The 16,248-nt window shown below is 44.4% G+C and overlaps 2 protein-coding genes across 3 annotated transcripts in view; both read right to left on the reverse strand.

The window, feature by feature from the left end:
- btbd10b (BTB (POZ) domain containing 10b) overlaps positions 1-6,346 on the reverse strand; it is a 13,185-nt gene extending 6,839 nt beyond the window's left edge. The window contains exons 1-2 of one of the 2 annotated variants that reach the window (XM_048231899.1): positions 5,878-5,919; positions 4,750-4,852 (exon numbers count right to left, since the gene is read on the reverse strand). In XM_048231899.1, coding sequence (XP_048087856.1) covers positions 4,750-4,852; positions 5,878-5,888 — 114 coding nt within the window. In that variant the 5' untranslated portion in view covers positions 5,889-5,919. Of the gene's footprint in view, positions 1-4,749; positions 4,853-5,877; positions 5,920-6,308 lie in introns of those variants that run through there. The other variant, XM_048231900.1, reaches the window with a different exon arrangement.
- Positions 6,347-12,473: 6,127 nt separating this feature from the next.
- pth1b (parathyroid hormone 1b) lies at positions 12,474-13,796 on the reverse strand. Its single transcript, XM_048231994.1, has 3 exons — positions 13,696-13,796; positions 13,388-13,485; positions 12,474-13,160 (listed from the first exon to the last, which is right to left on the reverse strand). Exons 1-3 carry the CDS (start codon positions 13,786-13,788, stop codon positions 12,971-12,973), a joined length of 381 nt encoding a protein of 126 aa, XP_048087951.1. The 5' UTR covers positions 13,789-13,796; the 3' UTR covers positions 12,474-12,970.
- Positions 13,797-16,248: the final 2,452 nt, after the last annotated feature.

Here is a 16,248-nt window from a genome sequence, read left to right on the forward strand (position 1 = left end):
TTCAAAAACCATGGCGGGAGAACCGACTGCACTTTGGTTAGCTTGCATTTGCTTTGCTGTTGCTGTTAGAATGTTAGATTCTTGCGATAGAGGTCTTCAGAGAATAAAAAAGTATTTTGGAAGGGAAATTGAAGAGAAGAGTTGCCCTTTATGTTCACGCGTGATTTCCTTTTGAAAATCAGAGGTTCACAGGCTACTGTGGCCTTGGTCAGTGGCGCCGCCAGCCGTAATCCTGTATGCACTGTGCATACAATTTATTCATGAAATGAAATGAAATTGATGAAATTCATTTAATATTACAACAATAAAAAATAGCTTATGTATTGTCTTAATTGAAACATGCTTCGCGCACAAATGATAGCCTAGGGCAGGGGGTTTGGGGGTTCCATGTTCCATATGTGTTGTGCATGCATTACTTGAAAAGAACTAGCTCCAGTTATGTATGAACAGTGAAGGTAACGATCTCTTGTGAAAAACGTGAACTTGAAGAAGTGAAAATTGAACAATATGAACTATGAATATTGAACAACTTGAAGCTACATCTATAAGTGTGAACATGCTTAACAAAATATGGGAACAAAACATGGGAACTAAACGTGCATTACTTAATATAATCAGTGGGAGCCCTGCTTGTTTCCCCTGCAACAAGAAGCTTCCATCTGGGGGGTGATGGAAGACAGTGACACCCTCAGTGTGTTTGAAATGTCCAGTCGACAAGCAATTTGTCTAGTTGCAGTCATTGCAAAAAACCCGCCTCGCATAGATACGTGGTGGGAAACGTTTTCAGCTTTTTTACGGCTATCTCGGGATATTCTGCTTTGGTTTTGATCCAAAAACCCGCCAGAGAGGTTTCCTTATACACACTCTTAAGACCACCGTCATTTGCAAAAAAAAGTGATTGGTGTAAACTTTCTCACACGACGTGATAAGCAGTTCTGGCGCTTAAAAACGCAACGTTCCATTCAGTCTTATACACACTCTTAAGACCACCGTCATTTGCAAAAAAAAGTGATTGGTGTAAACTTTCTCACACGACGTGATAAGCAGTTCTGGCGCTTAAAAACGCAACGTTCCATTCAGTCATAAATCATTTAAGCGTATAGGCCCGTCATGAAAAGAAAACAGAAGCTTAATATTTTTCAGGTGTTTAACAGTAGGCCTAGGCGCACTGTTAGCAGTTATGCCGAAGGCAGTGAGATTATTAGGCATTGCATCCTATCCCTCTGTTTGGAACATCGCAGTTCGGGTTGATAAGATTCAGTTAATGAGAGTATGGATCGTCTCAAAGTTTGGGACAACCAAACAGCAGTGTAGGCAAAGCAAATCCTAATTGTTAGGTTACCATAGCTGTCTTTTCTCTAGGCCTGGGCCTATCGGAAATCGTGACATAAGCACATTGGTTTCTTTTTTTCTTTTCTTTCTTGTTCGCGTGTTGGGTAGTGAAGCGATAATGCATTTAAAGCAGTAGCCTACATCATGTGAGCCAGAGCCGATATGGCCAGAGCTGCTCCTCTGTATAGGTATTCCGTCCCACCCAATTTTGCTGAACTACTTGCGAAGTAGTCTATTATCACAGACATCACATGTATCACACGAAAGAGCTTTTTCTCAGCTTTTAAACGATGTTAGTGGTTAGTTGTTGTGGTAAACGGTTCGCGAGAAAAGTAACTTAAATTTAATCATATTTTTTGCGCCCGTCTTCCTACCCATTCATCTTGGTGGAATACTTCGCGAACTTTACCTCAACACATGACAAACCATATATCAGAATAAACAGCAGACCTTACTGAACACAAAGGTGTAAGCATGCCCCTGTACTAGCCATTCCAGAGTAATCCGGTTTTAAATTTGCAGCAATGTCTTTATGCAGGTCTCCAACTTTGCGGTTCCTAATGTGTTTAAATTGTTCAATAGGTCTACATGATTTTATAACAGGCCAAATACAAAACAAATGGTACAAATATCGCCTAGATATCTTTAAGCATTACAATCAGAGGATATACATATAGGACAGACGCTCATGAGTTCATTCTTTGTTTTTTCGCTGGATTTTAGGATAGCCTATTATGGCAACTGATTGCATTCCAAGCTACAGTCAACTCTAGCAGGCATTGAATGACTGGAGACTTTGTGATTTTATAGATTGACATAATGTGCTGTCTCTGCTATTGCTGCTTTTGATCAGTAGATTTTTTTGCAATCTCCTGTGGTGGGCTGGAAATAGCATCGAAATGCCCGCCCAGACTCCCCTTTCCGCCTTGACCCATTCACACTGGTGGCGGAACGAAAAATCTCGGCAAAATGTCTAGGGGGCTTGGTGGCAAAATGTCTAGGGGGCTTGGTAGCAAAATGTCTAGGGGGCTTGGTAGCAAAATGTCTAGGGGGCTTGGTAGTAAATTTAGCGACACACTTTGTCCCGCCGTTCCGCCTCGGTCTATGTGAAAGGGACAGTCGTTCCGCGATTCTGGTACATAAAATCGCGGCAATTTCGCCAGTGTGAAAGGGCCTAACCTTTTTTCAGTGATGTACCCCCTCTAAAATATTTTTTCATCCATGTACCCCCTAAAGAGTGCAAAGCATTTTTAGTTGAGAAAAAAAGAAAACAGAGCACTGTGCCATCAGTGTCTAATTTATTAAACTATGGAACTAATAAACACATACAACTTATTTTTTCCTGAGATATTTATTAAATAATTGTTTTTAAAGTATCTTTGCATGTATTCTACTTTTTAAATATATGTATATTTTAACCCTTAGTTTTTTAAGGGCATGTTCACTACCTTTATTCATAAGGATTTATTCTGGTCATTGTAAGTGCCACACACACATATTATATATTGGGTTTTTTTTCGGCAGAGTCTAGGCTATCCAGATCTGCCATCATTTCATATATTAGTACTAGCATTGATTTTATTTTGATTTTTAAAGAATTAAAATATAAAAAGCGTATTATAAAAAATCTTATATTTTGACATGCATCTCACCACAGCAAGCCCAGCTCTACATGCATTTCATGTGTGTGTAGGGCAGACGGTCCTAAATTTGGCAATATCATTGCCACGGTGGAGGGATTCTCTGGGGCTGAGCAATTTAGACATATGTGGTGTGCACCTTAATAAATAAATGCCAGAAATAAATGCCACAAACTGATCTGACCTGACTTGACCCGAGTTTACGTGTGTGTGCCTGTCTGCACTCATGATTCTCTACAACTTTTTACTGCGTTGCCATGAACAAAGTAAAGGCAAAAAAGGTGTTTCTTTGTATAACAAATTGGGATGCAATGTGAGCCTTGAATTGAATACCATGCAGGAATTTGCTAGGATATCAAAACCGGATTATGAACATTTTTTGCCATAGAGAAACACACAATAGCGTTGGATTATAAACATGCTTTGCCACAAAAACGTGAGGTAAGTCGAGCTATATGAAGTTATTATTTAGCTTCGTCTGTTTTATAACCCAGAAGGATGTACTTGGTATCAAATGATAGCTCTGTGTCTCCTCGTTCATCTGACATGCGTGGCATATCTATCCGATCACAGGTCCGGGCGAAAGTAATTCAAACGAGAGTAATGGGTGTGCAGTTGGTTTTTGTACATGACGTTATTATTTTGCAGTCACTTCGTCTGTTTTCATAAGCCAGAAGGATCGACATACTTGGTACCAATGGATAGCCCTGTGTCTCCTCTTTCATCTGATATGCTTGCCATATCTATGCGTTCACGGGTTCGCGAGTAATTCAACTCGCTGGGTGCGCAGGTGAACGTAGATATGATGCAATTTGATTTAATTTCATGATTTTTTTTAATCTTCATACTTTAACGTACAGACAAGTGCGTGGTCTCGTTGGAAAGCCCCACTTCTGCTCGGTCACACAATAAAGGCTTCTCGCTGCTATGAACAGTTGCGGAACAATGTAACAGAGAAGAAAGGGTGTGTTTTTTGACGCACTTTGCGTCAATCGGCTTCTAAGGGTTAAAATCTCATGTACCCGTGGGTTTGTGGCCAGGAAAACGAATGAAGTTGCGGCAGAAACGCTTAAGCGCAAAGCAAACTTTGGGCACCGATTGACAGTTGAGTTGCTGATAAACTCTGCGTCTCCAACACCGTACAAAAACACTCCCAGTCTTAAAAAAACCGAGAGCGTTCGCCGATGCACATAATTTGGAGGCAAAAAGTATAAAAGTCAAAAAGTATTTGGAGGTATAAAGTATATTTAAAAAATCTTTTATCCCAAATGCCATCAGCATTCTTAACCAAACTAAGTGACGCCACACGCACCTGACTCAGCTGCTGCTTCAGGTATTTAGGCCTGAACTCATTTATTCATTTTCTCTCCTTTGTGGTTACTTGTTTTAATGACATCTTCAATGTGTCTATGTTGTCTGTATGTCCATCTGTCTTGTATGCCTGCTGAGCCAGAGACAAATTCCCCCCATGGTGGACAGTAAAGGTTTATTTTTTTCCAATCTATTCTAATTGAGGGCAGATCTATGATGCGTAACGTTAAAATTGTAGGGATGGAGAATGTTGTTCAAGTATGTTAAGGATTCCACTAAAAAGCACTAGTGCTCTGGCAAAATCTCGTTTGAATAAGACTTGAGTCATGTCATGGTGTTATCACCCTCTCACTGTGAATAGCACGGATGATTTGTCCAGGGAGGTATTCCAGGAAGCACAACACACACACACATGCGTAAGAAGGTTCGCACACACACACACACGCACACACACACACAGTCTCACCAGGATGGCTCTGAAGACGGTGGAGCTGATGCCCTCTGCAACCTCGAACTCTCCCTTCTCATTGGGCCGTGTGAAGTTGTGCTCTCGACCAGAGCCAAACATCCTACAAACAAACAAACAAACAAACAGCTTCACACACAAATAACCACTTCATGGACACACAAATAAACACTTCATGGACACACAAATAAACACTTCATGCACACACAAATAAACACTTCATGGACAACTTTAGGAACAGCGCTGTCTATATGAGAGTCTCAGCTCCCCACAATAGTGTTAGGCTGTTAAATGAATATGGAGGGGTGTGTGTGTGTGTTTCACATTGTCCATGGCCCTCACTGCCCTTGGCTCTGGCCATGATGCTCCTTTACCAGTGACATGTTGACTCCACTGTGGCCTGGGTGCCCTGGTGACAGCCTTCACTTTACCCTGCAGCCATGTGTTGTAGTCTACCCAGACCAACATGCAGCTATGTTGTAGTTTACCCAGACCAACCTGCAGCCATGTGTTGTAGTCTACCCAGACCAAACTGCAGCCATGTGTTGTAGTCTACCCAGACCAAACTGCAGCCATGTGTTGTAGTCTACCCTGATCTGTGTGCAAACACCAGCCTGGCTGGAAAGAAGCACACTGACGCCTGTTTCCAAATGTCCCCTTTTATGACTTCCACAGGGGTAACCAGTAGTGAAACAACTTACATTGTGGATTGAAGTCTCATCAAATCATTTCAGAAGTGCAGTAAACATCTTTCTTGTAAACAAAGGTTTTAAATGCAGTTGTTTACTCAATTCCAAAGAAAATAGGCCTAGATGTGCTTGGGTTTAGGTGATGTGGAAATAGGCCTAGATGGGCCTGGGTTTAGGTGATGTGGAAACAGATGTCAATGGGATCCTTTCCAGACCGACCTGCAGAGCAAACTCAAATCTGCTTACAGGTTCGTCTGGGTTCACCCAGGCCATGCAAAGACCCTAGAATGCTTCACACAGAGTGTGTGTGTGTGTGTGTGTGTGTGTGTGTGTGTGTGTGTGTGTGTGTGTGACACCTTCCCAGCATAGTGTTGGGCTGCGCCGTGAATATGGAGAGGTCAACCACAAAGTGTGTGTGTGTTATACATATTTATCTTACCTTCCCAGCATAGTGTTGGGCTGATGCGGTGAATATGGAGGGGTACATTGTGGATTGAAGTCTCATCAAATCATTTCAGAAGTGCAGTAAACATCTTTCTTGTAAACAAAGGTTTTAAATGCAGTTGTTTACTCAATTCCAAAGAAAATAGGCCTAGATGTGCTTGGGTTTAGGTGATGTGGAAATAGGCCTAGATGGGCCTGGGTTTAGGTGATGTGGAAACAGATGTCAATGGGATCCTTTCCAGACCGACCTGCAGAGCAAACTCAAATCTGCTTACAGGTTCGTCTGGGTTCACCCAGGCCATGCAAAGACCCTAGAATGCTTCACACAGAGTGTGTGTGACACCTTCCCAGCATAGTGTTGGGCTGCGCCGTGAATATGGAGAGGTCAACCACAAAGTGTGTGTGTGTTATACATATTTATCTTACCTTCCCAGCATAGTGTTGGGCTGTGCGGTGAATATGGAGGGGTGTGTGTGTGTGTTTCACATTGTCCATGGCCCTCACTGCCCTTGGCTCTGGCCATGATGCTCCTTTACCAGTGACATGTTGACTCCACTGTGGCCTGGGTGCCCTGGTGACAGCCTTCACTTTACCCTGCAGCCATGTGTTGTAGTCTACCCAGACCAAACTGCAGCCATGTGTTGTAGTCTACCCAGACCAACATGCAGCTATGTTGTAGTTTACCCAGACCAACCTGCAGCCATGTGTTGTAGTCTACCCAGACCAAACTGCAGCCATGTGTTGTAGTCTACCCAGACCAACATGCAGCTATGTTGTAGTTTACCCAGACCAACCTGCAGCCATGTGTTGTAGTCTACCCAGACCAACATGCAGCTATGTTGTAGTTTACCCAGACCAACCTGCAGCCATGTGTTGTAGTCTACCCAGACCAACATGCAGCTATGTTGTAGTTTACCCAGACCAACCTGCAGCCATGTGTTGTAGTCTACCCAGACCAACATGCAGCTATGTTGTAGTTTACCCAGACCAACCTGCAGCCATGTGTTTGGACCAACATTGCTGTGTTAGTGTTATTGTGTGGAGCTGCGTGCTAAAGTGTACTCAGTGTGTGTGTGTGTTGTGTGTGTGTGTGTGTGTGGAGCTGCGTGCTAAAGTGTACTCAGTGTGTGTGTGTGGAGCTGCGTGCTAAAGTGTACTCAGTGTGTGTGTGTGGAGCTGCGTGCTAAAGTGTACTCAGTGTGTGTGTGTGTGGAGCTGCGTGCTAAAGTGTACTCAGTGTGTGTGTTGTGTGTGTGTGGAGCTGCGTGCTAAAGTGTACTCAGTGTGTGTGTGTGTGTGTGGAGCTGCGTGCTAAAGTGTACTCAGTGTACTCAGTGTGTGTGTGTGTGTGGGTATTGTGTGTGTGTGTGTGTGTGTGTGGAGCTGCGTGCTAAAGTGTACTCAGTGTGTGTGTGTGTGTGTGGAGCTGCGTGCTAAAGTGTACTCAGTGTGTGTGTGTGTGTGTGTGGACTGCAGTCTGAACACTCAGCTGCAAGTCTGGTGGAGCTGGAATTCCAGGCATCTCAATCCAACCTGCCTCTGTGGTCACACGCCCACCCACCCCTCTCTCTCGCTCTGTAATGTGTTTGATAAAAGCGATCCATAATGGATAGTGAACTACCACCAAACCCCACACAGCATGTAAGGGAGTAATGAAAGCCAAGCTCTCCTTAAACGCCTGGTGTGGCTACAGTTTGGGTTAAAGCCCGGTCTCAAATAGAGACCTGCTCTTTTTTTAGTTTCGGGTTGTATTTAATCTTCTAAAACCCGTCAGATCATCTGTTTAAGACAGTATGGTGCAGACTGTGCACGCTAATGTTATGGTCAGATGGCATTAAAAGACTGCGGAGGGGGAAAGCTAGAGTTCCAAATTGTATAACTTTTTCCAATATGAACTATGCCTATAAGTCCGACTTCGACATCGTTCAATTTATCCCTTTTGTTTCAAATTTGCGGATAGGCCGATGGTAAGCTTGTTTTTATGCTGGCAACAAAACAAAAGGGTTCACGAACATTATTCTTTATTCTAAATGCGTACCGCCATGGCGATAAAAAGAGAGAGCAGTAGGCTATTATTTGAAATGTAAGCTGATTTGGCAAATAAAATACGGAAGAAACGATATGGTTCATGTTCTCTCATGCTGATTCATTCGTGCCGAAAAGGAGGGAGAATGAAACATTACGCACTTTTGCATAAATAATTCCTGAACGGTTTTGGTCAGGGCTGAAAATGCAACTGTATTTGAGAGAGGGCAGATTTATAGATATCCACTTTTGTTATCCTGTAAATCAGAATATGCTGTCAATAGCCTTAAAAAAATCGGTAGGAATAATATCAACAAACCCCTCTGTAAAAATCTTTTAATTATAGTTAGGCATAAGACTAGAAAGTTTGGTGTATAAAAGTGCTTCTGAAGTGGAGATTTCATGCTCAGAGTGGGAGAGGACACGTCTGAGGTTTTGGACACAGTGCATGTAAAAAAACAATGTTTAGAGAGCTGGTGACCAATCTTAACTGCTCAAAATCAGCTCTTGCTGAAGTCTTGCTGCTCGCAGAAGATCGTCTTTAATGTTACTGGGTGACCGAGGTATACATTACAGTGTTTCCCACAGAATTGTATCCTATTTGTGGTGGTTGGTTTGCAGAATGAACTTAAATGCAACAGTTTTTAACACATTAGCGCAGAGTGATTATGATGCTAACCAGATTTAAGCACAATGTAGTACAACCTGGAAAATCATTGTGTGGTGGTCAATGTGATATTGTGGTGGGCCACCACAAATAAGTCAATGTATGGGAAACATTGCATTAACACCCTGACTGGTCACCAAGGTATACATCAACACCCTGACTGGTCACCGGGGATACATCAACACCCTGACTGGTCATGACAACAGCATTATAGTAACATATAAACAGCTTTCGATATGAAGGGGTTAAGCCTGGTGGGAACTGGTCTCTCTCTCTCTCTCTCTCTCTCTCTCTCATCAAAACAGGAAATTCCAGCAACATGGCTGAGACAAAGTCAAAAACGTGTGTGAGTGTGACTACCCTGTGTGGCGACGCTGTTGGGTGGAGCTGCATTTTGCTCACTTCCTCATAGTCACATCTACACAGGGACCACAGCTTTACTTGGGCAGGGAGGAACAATCACTCACATAGTCTAAACATACTCATACATAAGCTGCATTCAGACCTACGTGCAAGACCGGAGGTGGTTAAACGAATGTTAAACAGTTTGGCCGTATATCGGAACAACATAAACGATTAATTGGAAGTCCGAACTTAGCCGGCTGTTCTACTGCTCCCCTTCTAGTATTTCCGACGGACATTATGTAAAAGTCAAAGTCAAAGCTCTGCATATACTCCGGAGGTTATATCTGAAAGCAGCTATACTCCTCCCTTACTCTTACAGAATCAGACACATACTCTTCACATACTCAGAGTGTTAGGAGTATGTGTCTGACAGAAACAGCAAAATATTCCTCAGAGACAGACAGACATAATCGTAGCACCCTGGCAGAAGACAGACACATACTCTGCACATACTCATGACTGTGCAGAACTAAGACTGGTTGGAGTCACAGAGTTCCTTTAACTCAGACATCAGGCCTGAGGCCTGCAGAGAAGACCAGGCAGTGATGAACGTTGTATTCTACCAGACACTGTTAAACAGGCTGTATTCTACCACTGACACTATTAAACAGACTGTAGTCTCTACCACTGACTCTATTAAACAGGCTGTAGTCTTTACCACTGACTCTATTAAACAGGCTGTATTCTACCACTGACACTATTAAACAGGGTGTATTCTACCACTGACACTATTAAACAGGGTGTAGTCTCTACCACTGACACTATTAAACAGGCTGTAGTCTCTACCACTGACACTATTAAACAGGCTGTAGTCTCTACCACTGACACTATTAAACAGGCTGTAGTCTCTACCACTGACACTATTAAACAGGGTGTATTCTACCACTGACACTATTAAACAGACTGTAGTCTCTACCACTGATACAGGCTGTAATCTACCACTGACACTGTTAAACAGGCTGCAGACTCTACCACTGACACTATTAAACAGACTGTAGTCTACCACTGATACAGGCTGTAATCTACCACTGACCTTCTTGAATTTCCCCTGGGGATCAATAAAGTATCTATCTATCTATCTATCTATCTATCGACACTGTTAAATAGGCTGTAGTCTACCACTGACACTATTAAAACAGGCTGTAGTCTCTACCACTGTCACTGTTAAATAGGCTGTAGTCTACCACTGACACTATTAAACAGGCTGTAGTCTACCACTGACACCGTTTCTGGCCACCAAAGGTTACTCTGCTCCACATAACATCCACCATCAGCTCTGGGCGGCTGGCCAAGCTGGCAGTGAGATGACCCTTGGCAAATCCCCTTGCGGTGACCACAGCAAAGTCCACGAGGTCGTAGGCCTGCACCCCGCACCCCCTTTCCTCGTCCCCCTGGAAGACTAATGTCAGCCGTCACTCACCTTGAGTGTGTTTGAAGTTCCCTGTTCCCGGTGCCGCTGGAATCACTCTCATATGACTGCGAGCCTACTGCCATCACACGCGCACACATAAATCCTCGCGGCGCTCCACTGCATTCATAATCTGTTGTCACAGGAAAGGAACGCAGTGCAAATGCTTTCAAACTCCCCACTGAGCCACGGGCGAAAACACAACTAACACCCCGGCATATTTGTCAAGACATCAAGGTTATAATTAACTGTTACATTAGAAATTATTTACTGGCTACCGCTACCTTGGGTGAATATAGGAATCAGTCAAAAGTCAAAAAAGTCAAAATCAAGCTATTGAGAACACACCATCCAAGGTACTGTTTGGAAATTAACTTTTAGAAAGTTGGTTGGAAGCTGTTTTAAAACCCACATAGCACCCCACAACTGCTCACACATGTCCTTCACAAAATCTGCCACGCCTTCCATTGATAAAATTAATCGATAGGCTACTTTCTGGGAATTAAGCTCGTTACCGTTAGCTGTAACGTTACAGTTTTACTAGCTAACCTTACATGAATCCCTAATGTTTTGTAATAACTTTGTTATTTTAAAACACAAACGTATCAGATGAGTCACTTCATTCCAAGCGAGGTGAAGTAAACTGGTTGTAACGTCAACATGACACTTATAGTTGCCTAATCCAACAAGCTCTACTGCTAAAAACAAACAGCTAACATAACCATTAGCAGCTAACGCTGGGTTTCTGTTGTCTTCATTGTTCAAATTCACGGAGCCGTTTGCTAACGTTAACGATTTAGCTAAAGCTAGTGTCGGTGGCTAGCTGACTAAGCTGGATATGGCTAACAGTTAACGTCCTCGGACAGCTAACGTTAAAGAGCAGAATAGATTCGTGAAGCTATAACGTTATAGTCATACAATATGTCGTTTTAGATTACCAGGTCGTCGTTTTAACCCAATCACATCGTAATTCGAATCCATGCAAATTGATCCTCGACAAAATACAGAGTTAGCTGGAAGCTACAGCTAAACCTGACAGATGTTGTTATCGCAAGCTAGCGTTAGTTAACAATAGCTATGCTAACGCAAAACCCACCCAAGACACAGAACGTTATCTTAGAAGAAATATCGAGGTCATTATGTGTATCAAACCTTACCTTTTAAGTAACGGTTGTAAACGTATTTCGTAGAATATGTCGATGCCAGAAGGCGATTCACCTTCTCTGCATTTTCCACGAAAAGGCGACGCAACAGTGATCCCACTGTTAACAGGAAGTAACAACTGAAATGACAGGTCTCGCGATAAGAGTGACTCCACAGAACTTCCTAACCAAACAAACAGCTGATTTCATACATGGATTGGTGTGTATGGCAAAACCAAAACTGTGAATAACTGAAACCGTGTGTAGCCTATTTTTAGTTTGACTATTTATGCTTTATTGCTTTCCATTTGCCTTTGGAGGTTTGCTCTGGCTGTTCTTTTACTCATTGGCTCTTTGTAGGCCTAATTGCAAAGAGTTGACTGTGGATGACGGTGATGTTGATAATGATGATGAAGATGACAACCATGACAATGATGAAGGTGACATATTGCTATGCTAGGTTGTGCGCTACATCTCTGATATTAGGGCTCTGGTCATGAATACAAATGGCACCCCACTACAGTAGCCTAAAGTATCTGTTTATGGTGAGTGTATGGGGATAAACTCATCTACAAACTAGCTACATAAAACAAGAGATTCTTCAAACAAAAGTAATTCTTCTCCACACATTTCTATGTGGTTGAACAGCGGGGAACTTTAAGGACCCTTGAGTAGACTGAGCTTGTTTTCCCCAGAACTGGCATTCACAAATGGCAAAGTCACAGTGTCACATAGTGGTCACATGTTTCAGAATGGATCAAGGGAACATCAGTAGGCAAACAGTAAACACATCAGATCAAGGGATCAGTAAACAGATCAGGAGTTTCTATTTCTATTCTATCTACAGTAAACAGATCATGACTGGCTCTGAAGAGACAGAAATTTAGAGAGACTTAGAAAGAAAGAAATCCTCAGCAATCACAAGTAGAAAAAAGGGCTTTATCCATAATCAACAATGTGACATATTGGCATGAAAAGGACTTACAAAATATGAATCTACAATAAGAAGATGAGAGAGTTTGGTCACATGAAGCACACTGAACCAGACTGAGCTTCATAGCAGGTAGTCTCTGAATAACACATTCAGCTTACATTCGACTAGTCATCAGCCACTGTCCAGTTTACTCCCTCACTGTAGCTAATAGTACATATTACACATAATATTACAGTTAACATATAGAAATACAAAATAAATAAATAAAATAATAATAAATAATGGTCAGTTCTGAAAACAAATATTTTCTTTATAAAGTCCTCCTTGTTTCACCTACTGAGTTGACAGTTCTGTTTTGCAGCCTCTGAAATCATGTGCTTGTCCAGGAATTGTGTCTCCTCCACACACACACACACACACACACACACACACACACACACACACACACACACACACACACATACACACACACGGGTGTAGAGAGGGACGTAGTCCGCGGCGAGGGTCCTATGTGAGGCGGTCATGTTGCTGGAGAGAGATCAGGGTCCGGTGTTTGCCCCGCTGGCCTTTCTGTGAGTCGTTGGGCGACGGCGACAGGATGTTCTTCAGCTTCACCTGCAGCCAGTCCTGACGCTCGGCCACCTGCTTGTGCTCTCGCACGTTATGCATCAGCTGCACCTCGCTGATCGACCTCTTTCTGTCAGGAGCCAGACCACACACACACACACAGACACACACACACCACACACACACATACAGACACACACACAGAAACACACCACACACACAATGTGTTATATTCTTTGTAAGTACTGGCATATAATGTCTAATGTGATTGACAGCAGGTGGTAGAAGAAGTTGTAGGTAGCGTAATAGTTTATAGTCCTAATGAAAGGCCGTTAATCACTGCCCTGGCGCTCATACCTCAGAGGTTGTCCTTGGACGCGCAGGGAGAAGCACAAACAACACAGGCAGATAATCAGAGCCATTTTCCCCGTTACTCGCATCGACATCATCACAACCTGCAGCACAGACCAACACAACAGACACCTGTCAGCTCCTTATGCACTCTAAAGTGTGTGTGTTGTGTGTGTAGGACATATTTAAGAGTGTTTAGTTCTAACAAGAAGGTTGCTATAGCGGCTTCTTTTGGAGGTCACTGAGAGCTGGTGTGTGTGTGTGTGTGTGTGTGAAGTCCTAGAGTTGTGGAGTAAGCAGTGATCGGTCCTCACCTCTGTGTCCTCAGGTCCAGTTCGTCTCAGGTCCAGAGCCCAGTCCAGCTCCACGGCGCCGCTGCCGTTTTTATACGGCCAGTGCTCCGGCATATTGATGACCAGGCCTGGTTATTGATGGTGATGTCAGCCTCAGGCTTGGAGGGACACAGGCATGTGCATGACGACACCTCAACCCCCCCCCCTCCCCAACTCAGCCCCCCCCCTCTCCTTCCCAGCAGGCCACTGTTATTCAGCTTTCAACACCTCATCCAGCACCCGCCACTGATCACCCTGCTGTTGAACTTGTGCCAGACACGGACACAGACACTGTGGCCTCGGCGCTGCGCACAACACACTCAGCAGGCCTCGGTCTCCTCAGGGGTGAGGGAAAAACAACACATCTGAGGTCCGCTGGGATCTTCCATGTGTTCATAAGTGATTCATAAGTAATAGCTGGACTGTAACTCAAGTATGAAAAATGTTGAAAAATTTGCGATTTTGGACCCCATTTCCTTGGTCATTCCATTCAGCTTTCCTGCTGACCGTGCAGAGCTCATCTAGTTTTCCCTCCCAGAGAGTCGGAGAACTGGAGTCGCCCGCCGAGAAATTTACAGCTTTGGCTCAGGGTTGGTTTCCGAGGGAACCACAGGTGGCTCGCCAACACGATCCTTTCTCTGGGCTGGGCTGACGTTAGGAGGTGCTGTCTAACGCGGTGACGCGGAGAGAGGGCTTCTAGCTGTGGTGACGTCGGCAGGGACGCCAGGCACTGACCCACAGGTTTGTCATGAGAGGACCTGCCGAGATCGTCCCGTAAGCCACTCTGTTCTTACGCACTCGGACACGCACACACACACACACACACACCACAGGGGCCTGTGTTAACTGGAAATGCGTCTCCATTTTTCAAGGCAGGCGCTGACCGGAGCATCCATCTAATCGTTGGCCACTCTGCTTGGAGAACATGAGGAACCATCTGATCGATAGCAGGCCACTCTGCTCAGAGAACGTGAGGAACCATCTAATCGATAGCAGGCCACTCTGCTCAGAGAATGTGAGGAACCATCTAATCGATAGCAGGCCACTCTACTCAGAGAACGTGAGGAACCATCTGATCGATAGGAGGCCACTCTGCTTGGAGAACGTGAGGAACCATCTGATCGATAGCAGGCTACTCTGTTCGAAGAACACGAGGAACCATCTGATCACTGGTCAGTCTGTGTGTGTGTTCAGTGTCATGGCAGGCTCTCCTGCATTTAGCAAACTTCGCTCATGCTTATCTAACGTGTTCTAAGAGAGTGTGACAAGGCCACTCACATCCATAGATCAAACCACACACACACTTTGAAGTTGAAGATTGCATCCCGCTGTTAAGGTTAAGCTTGAGTCCCCTCTACAGGTGTTCCGCATAAGGTCCGTAACCCCCCCCCACCACCACCACCACCACACACACACACACAGAGGTGTGTCAGTAGGGAGGATGCCAGACTGGCCCGTGTGTTTTCAGCGGCTGGTTTGCTGCTGCCTGTAATGTGGGGTGTGTGTGTTTGGTTTGGGAGCTTAAAAGGTTTTGGTGAGCTTGATGAGTTGATGATGATGTGTGTGTGTGTGTGTGTGTGTGTGTGTGTGTGTATGTATGTGTGTGGGTGGTGTTGAGTGACACAGGTATGTCACTCTCTACTAACTTGATGAGTGGATGATGATGATGAGGAAGATGGTGTGTGTGCATGTGTGATGTGATATGTAATGGGTGTGTACTGAGTGTCTCAACTAACTTGTCCTTGTTGCCTCATGCAGCAGCTATGTCAGAGTGCCACCTCTGACCCCCCCAGAGGATTACACACCACCAGCTGGGGTCACCCACCAGTTACAATGCCAGCCATGCCACCCCATGCCCCCCCTCCCCAGGACACACAGGCCAGCGTGGGTATAAATAGCCCCTGGCAGGGGTGGTGCTATCACACTAATCAAGCCTCATCTAGCAGAGCGGGACGCCAGCGCCCACTGAGCCAGTGCTGAGTCTGGACTTGATCTAAATAGATCTGCAACAGTATTGTAAACGAGCACTCTCATTACGGCTTAGACCTGCTGCTCACATACACACACACACTCTCTCTCTCTCTTTCACACACACATACACACACACACACAGACTCAGGGCTGTGGGAGTCTGTGGTTAAGCCTTGCCTTCAGGCCACTCCGGGTTATGGGCTTCGGACATACCAAACACACATGCCACTCACACATACACACATACCATATGCATGCATGCATACATAGACATACATGCCACACATACAGATACCTCACAGACACATACACTTACTCATACCACACACACACACACACACACATCACACACTCACACACATTCCTCTGCCACCCACTGTGCCTCTCAGCAGCAAATCATAGCAGTCCCAGCACACACTGAAGAGCAGTTCATCACACACGACGACAGCCTCCTCACTCCAGTGCTGCAAGTTAGTCATGTGGGGCCCGCACATATACTCACACAAACACACACACGCACGCACACATAGACTTGACGCGCACACACACGCACGCACACATAGA

The sequence above is a fragment of the Alosa alosa genome, chromosome 21, assembly GCF_017589495.1.
Source record: "Alosa alosa isolate M-15738 ecotype Scorff River chromosome 21, AALO_Geno_1.1, whole genome shotgun sequence".
Taxonomy (NCBI): domain Eukaryota; kingdom Metazoa; phylum Chordata; class Actinopteri; order Clupeiformes; family Clupeidae; genus Alosa; species Alosa alosa.